Genomic DNA, 16,226 nt, shown 5'->3' on the forward strand with positions numbered 1-16,226 from the left:
ATTAGTCCCAGTTATGATTTCTGCGCGTCTGTTCACGGAAAAGTGAGCAAGACACGATCGGTTACAATATCATGATTATGGTTAAATAAGAAAATTTAGGCTACATTTATTTTAAATATCTCAACACCATTAGATATGACATTAAGCGCAACTTGTGTAGATTTATTTAGTAAAAAGGCTTGACTGCTTCCTTTGGTGTATAGGCTATTTGTATAATTTTACCGTCTAATCAATCTCAGCATGCGTTAATTTTGTATCGCTAGACGTTAAATTATGCCTAAGTCTTTCTTTGGCCTTTACTCTGGAATTGATCTGTTGATTCTGCTAAACTTTAATGAAAACTGAAACTAAAACTGAAACTAAACTATATAAAAACTAAATAAAAATGTTCACAAAATAAAAACTAAACTAAAACTAACAAAAATATGAATTAAATATGAATTAAACTAATAAAAACTAAACTGAATTTTATAGCAAATTTGAAAACGATATTAAAATAAAACGAATTTAAAAATCCCCCCAATGTAGACTTATTTTCACAGCCACCTTTGCTCATATTTACCAAGGTTGTCAATATTAGTGGAGGACATTGTATATATTTAGAAAAATGGCTTTTAAATGGGTGTTTACCATGTCCCATGTAGCTACTTTTTGTCTTTTAAAGATGGAAACAAGAAATGGGAATTCTCAAAGGAGAAGAGATCAACATAACGTGATCTTCACCCTAAATCATTCAGCTTTTTATTTTACCTTCCTTGAGACCCAAATAAAGGACATTTTATATTTACATGTTTTTCATTGTCTTTTTGTTCCTTTTTCACGAGCTGATCTACCCAAGCAGATTTGGAGAGATTGTGGACTAGAGCCAACAGGACATTTAACTAACCCTCGTCACACAAACATATTCTATCTTGTTCAGCCGGTTTTTGTGTGAGACAATTGTGTCTAAATAGCAGCTTAATACATCCTGTGCAACATACGGTGCTCAGTGTCTAGCAGAATGTTTACTCTGAGAGCTTTTCACCCCCGCAAGGTGATGATGTATTTCTTTTTTCTACTCATAATATGTATTATATTTTATGTTTTCATATCTTTAGGACCATATTATGTGGACTTACAAAAAAATATTTTTCCTGCTGGTAAGTTACCTTTATTTATTTTTTGGCTGGATTTATTTATTTAATTTTTGCTGATGTTTTATGCTTTTTAGTCTTTCCTCAGAAATTATTTGTCTGGTATTCTTAGTAATTTTCTTATGCAATGGAGTTCAAGTCCCAAGATACAGTTCAGGATACCAGATCATTTAGAAACAAACAAAAAAAAAACTGAGGAAACAGTAATTTGCTCAAATTATCCATTCATAAATGCCAGATCTATACATGTATTAACTGAACAAGACTATGTAAGGTGTAATGTTTCATAAGCTTTGTCATTTTCTGCAACTCCACCCTTGTTGCTCTGTTTTCATAGTGTAAAATATCCACTGTGACACTAAAAGTGCTAGAATTTTTACTCTCATTGAAATAAATCAAGATTACAAGGGAAGATTGTGAGTTATTATGATTTTTTTTGTTAGGATTTATTTGTTTGTTTGTTTCTGTCAGTTATCCAAAATAAAAATAAAAAGTTTTTTCTGTTGCTCTTGTAGAACGTACACTTTTCTGTAGCAATGTTTATGTAAGGCATAATCAACGGCTAGCTGAATGCACGACGTGCAGGCGAAGAACCATTCTGTGCGTCGTGTTATTCTGTCATGTTTTCTCCATTTTTTTCCAAACCGCGACAAACGCCAGTCTCCCTTCTCTGCAGAACGCGATAGCTATATCCGCTCAACCAATCACAGCGCACCATTGCACGCACTGTAGACACTAATGCGGCGCTTTGAATACACCCGGCGTCCGAGTTTTCCTCATCTACTTTGTAGCTACTTTGTAATCAACAAACAAACAAAAAGGGCTGCACGATAAATCGCATGTGATTGTCATGCGCATCTCGTCAGTAAAGCCGGTTCTGTGATCTCCATCACGTGCTTTCAGATGGAGCGGCATTTAAAAATCTCTTTTTATAATAAATCTTCGAAAATCAAAATCTGGATTTGAATTTTTAATGTTATTATAACCTAAAGATGGTATGTGAAAGTTTGAAATAGAAAATAGTGGTTTTCTTCTTGCCACTTTCTTGGTAAAAAAAAAAAAAATTATAATAATTTTTACTCAAATTAATCTAAATGGATTTATAGCGTTTTGGAACCAAACTTCATATATATATATATATATATATATATATACACACACACACACACACACATTTCAGATAGTTCAGATAATTTATTCAGATAGTATTCAAATTAGAGTTTGGGTGAGAAAAATCTATTATTCTAGGTTGATGTAGTTACTATTACTATTACGTTTTGGCGCCACCCATAGGACATTTGATTTTTAACTTCTAGTGGTTTAGCAGGAAGAATCAATAGCATCCAGCTGCAGCCCCGCAGACTCACCTCCGGCTAGACACCAGTGGCTGGACACCAGTGGATAGACAGCCTACGTCATTTCCATTTTCTCCGTCATTTCCGTTTCGCCGCTAATTTCCGTTTTCACCGCTGGATGGACAGCAATTTTATTTCCTATTTTCACCTCTGGATAGACAACATATTTAATTTATATTTTCACCTCTGGATAGACAACATATTTAATTTATATTTTCACCTCTGGATAGACAACATATTTAATTTATATTTTCACCTCTGGATTGACATATATTTATTTTATATTTTCACCTCTGGATAGACAACATATTTAATTTATATTTTCACCTATGGATAGACAGCATATTTATTTTCGGTTTTCACCAGTGGATAGACAGCATTCTATAAAAGCTGTGTGCAAATTGAAATATGATCTTTATCATATCTCTTTACTTAAAACAATTCTCAATAATATACTTAATATTATAACATCAATAATTCATGCAAACTGCATTCACAAGAACCACCTTGAAAATATATATTGTTCAGATCATATCACTATTTTTTGTGACTTAAATTCAGCCTAGATCAATGGACTATAACGTTTTGTCAATACAACAGACTTGTACATGTTAATTGCCCACAGTTTTTTGCCTTGCCCATTTGGATATTCAATTCAGATTTTTTTTTGTAAAATGTAACCACTTCTGTTTTTAAAATATACGTAGATTCACATGATCAGACAAGTTACCAAACAATCCAGATCAAATTAACACTTCATGGTTTTGCAATATTTATTGGAAATTACACAATCTAATTAGTAAAATGAACAGTTCCAAATAAACTATTGCACACTGTGCACACCACACCTCATTCCTGCCCCCTAAAACTGGCAGTCTGGGCAATGCTCAGGAAATTCAGGCTCTGTATAAAACCCTCGCAGGTTTCCACAGTACCCCACCCAGTCTTTGAAAAAACATCTGCAATTTCTGCAATGCACAATTTTAAAAGGGACACACATGTCTCTTACAGCCTGGGGCAGTTTTTTGACATTCACCACACCTAAAGCAAGAACAGATGTACAATATGATTAGAGTGAGAGATGTCTCAGCCTCTTTCCTGGTAAGCACTGTTTCATCGTCATCTCCAGTGAGAGATATCTCAGCCTCTTTCCTGGTAAGCGCTGTCAGGGTATATCCTGGTAGTAATGTTTGGAGCTCTTTGCCAGGTGATGTACAATGGCTTTTACTTAAATGATTGATTAACCTATTCTTATGGAAAAAAACTGATTTACAAACACGATGAAAGTGAGCCTGTGCCTTGCAACCAAGGTTGCACTTGTACATGCAATAGCCTGTGGAAACAAACACACAAAAAAACATTAACTACAGATTCAAACAATATACAAATGGTGTGTCATATTGAGAAAATGTACCCACCTTTGTATTTTACAGATCTCGCAAGGTGAGCCTTTAAATGAATGATTACACGGTATCGGTCTGTGGGTTTAAAAATTTTTGAATTGCACAGCGGGCAGTGATACCGGCTGCAGCACTCTGTGCATTTCTGTATTGGTGGTAGCTCCGTCCCTTTACGCACACTAATGTGATTTGCCTAAAAGAAGAGGGTAGTATTAATAGATTGTTTACGTAATAAGTATAGTGACACATATGAAATACCGGTAGTACCTTATAATTCATAAGAGTTTACAAAAATCCAATTAATAACTTTCCAAAAAAAAAAGGAATTGAACAATGAAGGTGAAAAGTTGTGTGTGGTAGATGGACTGTAAAAAATAGTGTGGTAACAAAAACAAAAGCTTTATACAACTTATATAAATGTTAACATTCTCCTATACAAAATATGTAAAATGGTAAATGGACTGCATTTAGGCTATATAGCGCTATCAACAGACCCATGGCCACCAAAGCGCTTTAAACATCATCATAAACACATTAAACATCAGGCATTTACACGTGCATAGGGAAAAGTACTACTTCAACAAAAAACAAAAAAACATAGCTAACTATAGCTAGCAAACTCTCGTGTGCATAGACAACCTAGCATTTTAGACTATTCTCTGCCAAGACTGTTCTGAGATCTCGTTAACTGGGTACAATCTTCACACATCCAAGTGAAAAAAAACGTATTTACAATATTAAATCATACCACTCAAAGAACGATTTAATTGGAAAATCTATTGTAGCAACCTAACGTTAACTGTTAGCTCTAGAATTGAGGCACACCAGAGTTCACTAATACCTTTAAAAAACGCGACACAGTACCTTGAAAACAAGACGATTTTTTTTTACTAGCTAGTTTGTGCATTTGAATTCTGACATGACCTATAAATCATCGACAGTTTATTATTTTTTCTTACCGCTGACATCTGCATGGCGCGTCAAATTTGAAAAGTGAATGACGATACGGAAATGACGTCTGCTGTCCATCCACTGGTGTCCAGCCACTGGTGTCTAGCAAGAAGTGAGTCTGCGGGGCTGCAGCTGGATGCCTCTCGGAAGAATGGGAAAATGGGCAAGATACTCCTGTTAAGAATAGAGAATGTTTATTTCTGAATTTACATAACATAGATAAGGATGGTTTTTGCATGTACAGGATGATAATGCTTCATATACGATATAGTGCAATGCCACCACTGTGTAAGTTCAGTATATAAGCCATTCAAATGCAGAAGCATTTGCATACTCTTGCTTTGTATATATATTTTTTTACTTTCTCAAGGGCCTACAAAAACAAACATCGACAAAGATATCAAGAAGAGAGAATCCCCTCTAATTGATGAACCTCAGGATGCACAGGAGATCCAGGTAAAATTGTTGACTTTACTTTTTTATTTATGTATAAATATTTTAATAAGATACAAGACTATTTCTCTCTCATTTCCCTAATTTTAATACTTTCTTCTTCTTGTGAATTTCCTAAGAAAAATATTGCTGATGACCAACAGCCAATCAAAACATATAAGGTGTGTATAACATTAGTTTTATTAAGTGTATTGCGATTTTAAAAAGAGAGAGAAAGAGAGAATTCTTAATATTTTTGTAATATTCTTTAAAGTTTTTAAAGTTTTGATATACAAAAGACATTATCATTCTTCAAGAAAAAGTTCCACCTAAATTTGAAATAAGATTAATATTCTATTATTGATTTATTAAAATAATATAACTTAACTGAAATTTTGAAATACAAAAATCTGTTATTTATTTGTAAACATTCAGTTCATGAAATTCATTGAATCACAAAAACAATTGTTGTTCATTTATTTGATATCTCAACACTGCCAATTTCTTAAAAAGGGAGGAGGGGGTGGAAAACGAATTATATTAGTTAATATACTGGAGAAACCTGTATAACCTGTATCTTACCTTATATAGAGAACCATTCAACTATATAGGCAAGGGATTGTGGAGCCTAAAACTGTTCTCCTGTAGCATTAGATTTTAAAATGTAACAATATCTGCAAATACAAAAACTGCCCATTTGCAAATATTTTATTCTATCTTGGCTTACTGAAGACAACCTGAGCATTTCTATTTCCTCCTCAGGGACGAGTGAACATGCACGTTTTTGAAGACTGTTGTGGTGGATCCCTTGATCAACTTAGGAATAACCTGCTCTATCCGCTATTTCCCAATGTTAGTTCTATACATATTTAGTTGTATACTGTTATCAAGTGATAGTCTCAGTGTATAAGTATAATATAAAATCATGGGTTTATTTAAAGGTGCGTACTACAGTAAGCAGACTTGCTGTGGCACCTCAGTGGAGCAATTATGGTCTGAGAATCTTTGGCTACCTCCATCCTGCAGAAACTGGTGAGTCCAGCATGAAAATAAAAGTTTTTGTTATATATTGAATGCAATAAAACATTTGTAGAGGCAATTAACAAATACACTGATATCATTCTGCTTATAGATGAATATATATTTGCTGTTTCCTCTGACGATAACTCAGAGTTCTGGCTCAGTTTAAACGAAAGTCCGGAAAACCTTCGACGTCTCGTCTATATTGGTGAGGTATGTCTGGTCTGAACGTGGATGTGTTTGTTAGTGATTCAATTAGGTGAGATTTATAATGGAAGATAGCATAGCACACATAAATACAAGTTTAAATGATGCAATTTATGTCAGTTAACTCAAAAAAGAAGATTCTGTATTTATTTACTCACCCTGATGTCATTCCAAACCCTATTTTTTTTATCTGGGGAACAGATAAAAAAAAGAAATGATGAAGCTCTTTTCCATACAGTTACCATTTGTAATGGCTACATGCTGTCAAGCACTAAAGAGGACAAAATAGCATGACAAGATCGCCATTAAGCACCATATTTCAGGGGCCAGATTCACACAACATTCTTAAAAAAATAATAATAATTATAATAATAATAAATAACTTCCCGTAAAAATGTATCATGTGTCTTGTAATTTTCAATTAAAGAATTAAGGTGTATATTTTATTAAAGAAACTGGGTTTCGGTGTCATATAGAAAATATTGAGAACATTTCACAAATAAAACCAAGAGATATGTTTTCCTCATTTATTAAATGAAACTTAACTAATTTTGAGGCTTGAATTGAGGAACTGATTAAACTGAAAAAAAAGAAAAGAAAATAAAGGAAAGAAGGCTACTGTCACAGGTCGTGGTTGTAGTAGGAGGCAAAGATGAAGGCGTAAACGTAAAAGGGTTTTAATTAGCATCAACACACACAGACCATTCAAAATAACATTAACACGAGACAAAGAACATACAGAAACTGAAGGCTTATAAAGACAGGGAAACCAAGGGAGCAAACGAGATGACTGAATGTGATTAACTAATAATAAGAACAGGAACTAAACCAAATATGGATAAACAGGAACCAAGCGGGAACATACACATGACAGCTACCTATTTATTTTAAGAGAATTATCTAAATTTTGTTGCCAATAGAGCTGCACGATGTTGGAAAAAACTCACATTGCGATATTTTTTTTTCTGCGATATATATTGCGATATGAAATTTTTTTTTTTTTAAAAACAACAGATGACTTGAACAGCTCTATTTGGAAGAAAATAATAAATGAATGGGGTGATTTTGTAGGTGAATAAATCAGCATAGAAAATAAGCAGATTACAAACATAGATAAATATAATAGAAAAATTATACAAATTAAATAAACATTGCTTTATATTCTTCAGGTAAGTCTAACAGTATTCAGGTACAGAAATGACAAAAGTAAGCTACAAAAGTGATTAACATTTGATTAGCATTCAAATGAGCCTCAGAAACATTAAATTGCTGTGAAACAATGCATTTACTTTCTCAATAGTTTACCTTCACCTAATCCATAAGCAACCGTGTTTACAAGGATACCTGCAGAGACATTTTGCATTTTGACATACTTTCGCGTGTATGTCATTTGAGACACAAATAGAAGCGGAGATGAACGGAATTGAGTGTTCACGTGCATCTGCGTGGCTCTCACCGTGTCTACACCTGATGCGAGTGGTGCGACGCGACAAAATATTAACCCATAACCAGTGATGCTGTCTACAGCGGATGCGGCGTGCATGGCAAATCCCCAACATTAAACTGATGCCGCGTTCTATTTATGACTAACAAATGACAAAGTTCACATGATTTGCCACGGTTGCTTTGTCGCGTCCAGTGCAGACAGCCTCTAGCTGTTGCGGCGCAGCACGACACGAGCCTGTCACGAAAATTATCAGTAGCCTATATAACATAAGTAAATATCGCACATCCTGCGATGTGACTATCGCAGATGCACACATCACGATGTCGATGCTGAAACGATGTATCGTGCAGCCCATATGCTATGCATATTGCTGGATATGGAGAGTAAATATTGAAATTAAGTTGTATGTGTTTTTGAGTGAAGGGAAACATCTGTTAATGTTTATTGTTCAGTTATGTTTGACATTTGAAAGAGTTTCTGTTACATTGTAGTTTCTGTCATTGCCATTGTGCAAAAGGGTAGAGCTTATGGTTAGGTTATAACGGCATGTAACACTGTGGCATTTGTTCAGTGAGCAGTTATTATTAGGAATGTAGATTGCCGTGGTTTTAGGCTACGTTCACATTAATCTAGATAAAATCTGAAGAAGCCATGTGCATCCAAAATCACATACTGTAGCATACTACATCTGCCATATTGGCTTAAATGACTTTCTGTGTCAGTTGCGTCACTTCACTGCCATTCACAACTCCTCTCCTGTGGACTCGTGGGATGGTAAAGTGTCTATTGGATGCACACTTCAGAATCTCGCCAGAAGTAGTAGGTAAACCAAGTACTTTTCATTTTCTGTTTTACTAAATCTACTTTGGCTTACTTTGGCTGCCATATAGTATGGAAGTAGGCATATTCGGACATACTAGTGTTTTAAAGACATTTACAAAAAAAAATTGCTTTGTTATTTCCTCTGCAGAGCACAAAAGAAGTAGAAGAATTTTGGTAACTTAACAATCCATTGACTTAAATTGTAAGAGCAAAAACACTTAAACATTTCTCAAATTTTTATTTTTTATTTTTTAATGACCACAAAAGAAAGAAAGGTTTGGAATGGCAAAGAGGGTTGAACACAGAATTTTCATTTTTAGGCGAACTGTCCTATCAAAAGTGTTGTATAAAAACTGGTTATAACATATCTGAATCCAAGTGACATTTTTATTAATGATACAGTTATCATTAATAAAAACATAATTAAATATGCAATAAATATATAGAAAAACAGCTCCTGATATTTTGTTTGCAGATCCCATTTGGTTTTAAATTTTGGTACAGTATATATATTTATGTAAACACATTAAATGTGACTTAATTATTCAAAAACTCTTCGATATGTTTTTTAAAGGAATCATTTAATCTCTTTGATTATTATTCTGTTTTGAATCAGACAGGAAATGAATGGACTGCTCCAGGCGAGTATTGGAAATTTGCATCCCAGATATCCAAACCTGTCTTGTAAGGATTTTTATTTTATTTTTATTTTTATTTATGTATTTATTTATTTTTTCAAAAGCATACTCAAAAAAAGACTGTATCATGCTATAATGTAGAGTCTCTCTCTTCCTTAGGTTAGTGAAAGACATGAAATATTTTTTTGAAATCCTTTTAAAACAGAAAAGCGGAATGGATCATCTGGAAATAGCTGTATGTACTACAGTATATGTGTGTGGTAGACAATTTAGCTTGTACAATGAACCTAAAATTGTACATTTTATTAATCTCAGATTCTTTTTCATTTCTTTTCTGCAGTGGAGTTTAAACCGTGACAATGACATTTTTTCTGTGATAACCTCTGAGTTTTTGTCATTATATGAAGGTATGTTTGTCCCAAAATTATGAACCCAGTAAGAGGAATGGCCAAAAGTTTCCCAGAATGTATATATATATATATAAATATACACACATTGTTGGACTTGTTGATAACATGTAGACTCATTTCTTTTTTCAGATGAATCTTCTCTACAAATGGGAGATATTGATCACATACCTCAAACCAAAGCGAGTTACGATAGGCTCCTTGAGCCGATTCCCATGTCACCCCATCCTGCAGGAGACATGATCAGAGAAGACCCACGAGATCACATCTATAAACGTCAGCATTATGGAAATCTTAAATGGAAAATTGAAGAACACTCTTGCCTGAATGACATTTTAAACGTTCTGTTTCTTAAACAGACCAAATGTGTTCTCTTTGTTTAAACAGACAAAATGCTGGAGGAATCCTACCTGAAAGATTTGTTTCCTGAATGCTATTACAATCCAAGTTACATACTCAAAAACAAATTGGACGATATGAGGGTGTACATTTGGTGAGTTAAGTATTTTTAATCTCTGCATAGACTAAGATTCTGACAAAAACCTTTCCGTTTCTATTACAACCACAGATTTTTCCAGATTATTTGGCTCAATAATAGCTATTTCGGCTAAATTGATTTTGAAGGGTTGTAACGCCAACATTAGGATGCTCATCACAGAAATGTCCAAGAGTGTGATTGTATGAACATGCTAACATTACAGCTAATGTTAGCATGTTAAAGTTTACGATTCCTACTTGGCAAAAGAAGTTATATTTTACTTGATTTACAGTCTGAATTCAGTGACTTAATTAAAAAGACTGGCAACCACAAAATAAAACAAAAACAACACATCAATTTGCTGTTTACTAATAATGAACAACTTTACAGCATTTATTTATCTTAATGTTATGTAATCTGCATGTATTTATAGAACTATACAAGTATAAATTATAGATACAAGTATAGATTAGCATTAGTTCATGTATTATGAACTAACATGACTTATCAAAGAACAATAGTATATTCATAAAGTAACTTTGACCAAGATTAACAAACAGTAAAATAACTAAACCATAAAGAGTTAATGAGTATCTTTGGCTGTTGTTTCTGTTTTTGTAGATCCAGTTTTCTTCAGTGTACCCAAATGACTACACGAGGCAAACTAATAATGATGAGATGTGCTTCTACAGACAAGATCCATCATTTCAGGCAGAGTATGAAGCATACAGTATTGCATTAATCAGAATACACCTTTCCATTGCCTTGTTTCATAGTATTTATGTAAGTTCCCTGTTCCCTGTAATATGACCAGCTAAAGACCATTTTAAACCAACTCAAACCAGCAGCCTAACCCATGCTTCAAAGCATACCTAACCAGCATATGCTGTTTTTTTCAACAGGGTTAATAAGCGAGCTTTACCAGTATTTCCTGTTTGCAACTAACTGCATGCTACCATGTCTTCACTTTTTTAGTAAAGGACTTGCTTCTTATCTGACCGAGGTTGAAGACCCTGATGTAAAAAATATAGATCCAGGTAAAACTCTTATTCTAAAAGTAATTTTAAAACTAAAGATTGCAAAAAAAATAATTTTACAGCTTGAAACAATAGGAAAAAATCAATCCTGGACTTGCTGTGAACGATTCTCCTGAAATTTTATTTTTGTTAATGTCACATGGCTGTTGTGTTTAATGTTAATAGCCAAATTGCTGTATAATGTTTGTTCAGTCATGGGATTTTACTTTTGTTTGCTTTATATATGCTCTGTCCTCAAACTGTATGTCAGCGACGTCATGGTAAATAAGCTTTGAACAATATCCAAGACTGACCAGATATGTTTGGAATTACATAACAGTGAAAAATAGTGGAAATAAATGATTTACAAAGCACATTATAAGCAATGAGATGGTTTGAGTCCATATCATTATCATTACAATACAATACAATGAAAAATGGTTCTTGATATGAAGACAGTTCTTTGCTAAAAACACCTTGTTTTTATATCTGTTATATACTAAATATAGTGCCATTGTAATACTTGCTTAATTCAGGTCCTGAAGGTCCTTTGTGGCAGCGCGTCTATGACGTGAAACCCCTCAATGTTGGTTCAAAGCAAACTGCCATTGTGGCAAATTCCTGCAGAACAGCTGGAAACATTGTGATGTCCCAAAGTCATGCCATGCCAATTGTTAGAGCCTTTTTAAATGCACTGCATTCAAGAGAAGAGACACGGTAAGCTTGTCCATTGTTTACCTCATTTAACCCTTCTCATTTAAAATTGTTTGTCAATTAATAGACAAATATATAGGGAGGAAATTACGCACTGGAAAAAAAGCTACTTCAGCATCAAAAAGTTGGTCAAATCTTTCAATATTCTATCAAGAATGTAACCTTTCTTTGAATATCAATATTTGAAATATAAATCACATATTCCTCAATGCCTTAATTTGACATGACACATCTTACCCCCAAATGCGGCAAGTTGTGTCACTCTTTTATGCAAATTAAGTGACAGCTTAACCTAAATGTTATGCATCTGATCAACATGTATGGGCTCTTTCAGCTGCACCCATGTTTTTACTATATTTTTAAAAGAATGAGACATGACAATATGTCTAAGAAAGCAGGTGTGGTGTTATAGTTTTCCCATCTTCACAGTGGCTACTCGCTGTTGCGTGTGGTGAATGTTGTAAGGCGTGAAGACAAGGACGTGGGCAGCCGTTATCTGGTGGAACTTGAACTTGTGGGCCCACAGGGTCAGAAAGCTCTTGTTTCGCATTATGTTTATGCACTAACTGGAGATTCAAAAAAGCAAACAATCCTCTGCAGTCCAAAAGCCTTCAGCTGGAACCCATCTGCTACTGTTCATATCATCGTGGCAGGTGAAACTTATCAGAATAATCAGTATCTGTCTTTTAACTGTGCTGCATTCCAATTCTTATTGGAATTACCATAATAACTGTCTAATCTGACTGTCTTTAAACTCAACACACCAAAATCAATACACATCTCATTTAAGTAAATGAATGGGTGTCGACATAATAAAAACTGTCTTGTTTCTGTTCCTATAATTTCCCTGTTCACTTCCTTTGTTTATTTCTTGTCCCTGTTTCTACACCCTTGCATCACACCATCTCAATACATTTGTGGCCCAGTACTTTTTTTTTGCCAATTTTCTAGGCACCCTAACTAATAAAGCCATTGCCATTTGGTTATGGTGGCTACACAATATTTTAAGGTGTCATTGTTACAGTGTAATTATACATTTAAGTACTGTGTAGATGTACCTACTATATGGTTAGGTTAGGTTTAGGACTAGGGTTCGCCTTAGGGTTACTTGAATGTAATAATGCATAATTAATTGTTATCATAATAGTAATATGTGTAACAATGACACCTTAAAATAAAGTGTTACAGTTATTGTCATATAATGTCAAAACGCTTGTGAGTAATGTGTTGGCTCGGAAAAACAGCAGCTCGGAAAGGTCAACAAAGCAAGAAAACACGTCAGTCTCAACCCTTCCATTTTATATCTTCTCTGTGAAGACCATCCAGAAGGTCAGGTTGGTTTTATGAAGGGGTTTACTGGCCTCCCCCAGCAGCGTCAAACATCTTCTTTCTTCCCTCCATTAACATGTTAATTATAAGCTTGACAACAATGTGAACACTTTCCTAATCAAAAACGTATTATGCCAACATTACAACCTGAATGCAACATTGTTAAATTGAATCTGACAGTATTTTATTGTCTGATATTGTCTGTGCATGTGTTCCTAAGACAAAATTATGAATGCAGTCTTCATTTATCTTCCAACAGTGAAAAATCAGGCCAGATGGATCATACAGTTTATCAGGGAAATGGAAAAAGTGTACAGAGCAACTGGGGACAAAAACTTTAATGTAATAATTGTAGACTACAACAGCTCTGACATAGATATTGAGAAAAGACTCAAAAAGGCAACATTACCAAGGTAAAACACATTGTTTTATACTTTTTTGTGTATATATATATATATATGTGTGTGTGTGTGTGTGTGTGTGTGTGTGTGTGTGTGTGTGTTCATCAGTGCACAATTCCTATGGCTAATGATGTCAACATGCACAAATACACAGCTACAAGTTTAAGAAGATGGATGGTAATTTTCAAAGATCAGGTGGCCTTCAAGCTGGAATAGATCTTGTTGAAGTAGGTAACCTCATTTTAACAATATAAGCTCTTCATGTTTCAGTTTCATTTTTCTTGGTCTTTGAAGCTATTGTTTTGGATGAATGAATTGATACGTGGAAGATGTTGTAATTTTAGTTCTTCCTTCTCAGGATGAGCATAGTATTTTGTTCTTGTGTGACCTGCACCTCTACTATCCAGTGAATATAATAACCACTATACGAAAACATTGTGTCGAGGGAAAGATGGTCTATGCTCCAGTTGTGATGAGACTGGATTGTGGTGCTTCCCCAAGAGCCCCAGCTGGTACTGTTCTCCAATATTAATTAGTGTTTTACAAACCTCATTATGTTTGCAAAGTAATCAGATTTACAATTTCACCAGGTAGATGAAGAAATAGGTGAAAACAACTGCCTTTATGAGGCAGCGTTTCATGACAACAGCAAAGTTTTAGGACCAAACACTAAAACATTTACGCTCGCTATCTTTTTCCTGCTTTGCAGGCACTGTTACATATTTGGTACATGATCAGATGTATCATGATAATGCTGCTAATGTGCTCTTTATTAAGTAAGTTCAAATATTTGCCATAGGTTCTTGGGAGGTTTCTGGTTATGGTCTGATGGGAATCTACAAGTCAGACATGGACCGAATTGGTGGCATGAACATCAGAGAATTCAAAGACAAATGGGGGGGTGAAGACTGGGAGTTATTAGACAGGTAATAAAAGCCAATCATCTTTGGAATTATTTAACAATTATATAACATTTTCTAGTGTTTTGTTCATTACATCGGTGCACTTAGTAATTTTTTGCTAATTAAAAGAATTTTGCAGTTAAAGAAATTATAGTATTTTTAATAAGTATCCTAATGAACATGAAGTTATGACTGTAGTAAAGTCTTCTGGAGAAAAAACAAACAAACAGTCTTGGTGGTGTTAATATGACATTGTTTTAAACTAAAATTGGAAACATTTAAAACAAGTTTGTAACCACTGCTACTACTAATAAAAATAATAACTACTTTTAGGTGTCAAAAAAGTAAACAAAATTTACTATATACTGTATATATATATATATATATATATATATATATACATTTTATATATTTTGTCTCTCTCTCTCTCTTTTAGAGTCTTAGGAAATGGTTTAGAAGTGGAACGACTCCACCTCAGAAATTTTTTCCACCATTTTCATTCCAAACGTGGAATGTGGGAAAACAACAAGCAAGGCTAAAAGCAAATGCACATGACTTTTTTTTTCCAAACCAGTTGACTGCAAACCTCGCCACCACAGACTATTTCATTGGTCAGTCTCACAACTCAATCACGCAGTCATCACCTGTCAAGAAAAGACTTGAACTCAAAGTCATGGATGGAGAGAGAAGTCATGGATGGATCTGATTGCAACAACCAGTATTGCTAGCTATAAGGATATGCTACCAACATACTAAATTAAGGTTAGAGAAGGTTAGCATTTGTTTCACATTGGTGTTTCAGTGGTTAAGTGAAGAAGAAAAAAACAGCAGCCTTTACTAGTAGAATTATTATCGTGCTTTGAATGAAGTTGTTGGATGACTTAACTTTAAGTCATATCAGAGTAAGTCTCATACTCTGGGAAAATAATAATGTATGAACATCTGTTACTTTTCCAGTTATTTAGCAGTTGTTTATTCAGCTTGATCATGTTTACACTTCTGTACACACAAAACTCTTATGCACACCAAGGCTGTATTTATTTGATTAAAAATACAGTAAAAACTGTAATATTGTAAAATATTAAAATAAACTATTGTTTTCTATTTGAATATATTTCAAAACGTAATTTATTCCTGTGATGGCAAAGCTGAATTTTCAGATGCCATTACTTCAGTGTCACATTATTTTGAACTTTTGAACAGTAATGTTTATTTAATGTATGAAGGCCCATGGTCTTTTATAGCTGTCATAAAAAAATAAAATAAAAAAAACATCTTTGCTATCTTCTGCCTTTGAGTTCATAGTGGAGGCTGTGCACTCAAATGTTCTTCAAGGTTGAGTGAGATTAGTTGCAATGAACAAATGGTCTAAAAATACAGTGCGAGCCACTTTAGATGATGCCAACTTTAGACGTCGCTACCCTCTCAACTTACTACTGAAGCCTGTAGAAATGTCCCTTTCTCACTTACCATATTTAGACCAATAGCTATATCTTAATCCATGGTTTTATATGACCAAAGTAAGCCCTTCAGTATCCAATCACAATTTAGTAGCACTAGCCATTAGTGCATCA

General features: G+C 34.1%; 1 protein-coding gene and 1 long non-coding RNA gene across 2 annotated transcripts; one reads left to right on the forward strand and one right to left on the reverse strand.

The window, feature by feature from the left end:
* The first annotated feature begins 951 nt into the window (after positions 1-951).
* Positions 952-15,926, forward strand: b4galnt3a (beta-1,4-N-acetyl-galactosaminyl transferase 3a). Its single transcript, XM_058772129.1, is given in 21 exon segments — positions 952-1,139; positions 5,210-5,295; positions 5,412-5,453; positions 6,034-6,123; positions 6,213-6,303; positions 6,404-6,504; positions 9,384-9,451; positions 9,565-9,640; positions 9,746-9,812; positions 9,945-10,088; positions 10,200-10,271; positions 10,274-10,305; positions 10,912-11,006; positions 11,266-11,327; positions 11,843-12,023; positions 12,450-12,673; positions 13,609-13,762; positions 13,905-13,977; positions 14,109-14,262; positions 14,550-14,676; positions 15,089-15,926. Coding segments are annotated over 21 exon segments (2,181 nt in total). The 5' UTR covers positions 952-1,000; the 3' UTR covers positions 15,192-15,926.
* LOC131538314 (uncharacterized) lies at positions 2,512-4,922 on the reverse strand. The gene is made up of 3 exons (XR_009270533.1): positions 4,848-4,922; positions 2,816-4,081; positions 2,512-2,779 (listed from the first exon to the last, which is right to left on the reverse strand). It is a non-coding gene; the product is annotated as an uncharacterized LOC131538314 (long non-coding RNA).
* Positions 15,927-16,226: the final 300 nt, after the last annotated feature.

Source organism: Onychostoma macrolepis, chromosome 04 (assembly GCF_012432095.1).
Source record: "Onychostoma macrolepis isolate SWU-2019 chromosome 04, ASM1243209v1, whole genome shotgun sequence".
Taxonomy (NCBI): domain Eukaryota; kingdom Metazoa; phylum Chordata; class Actinopteri; order Cypriniformes; family Cyprinidae; genus Onychostoma; species Onychostoma macrolepis.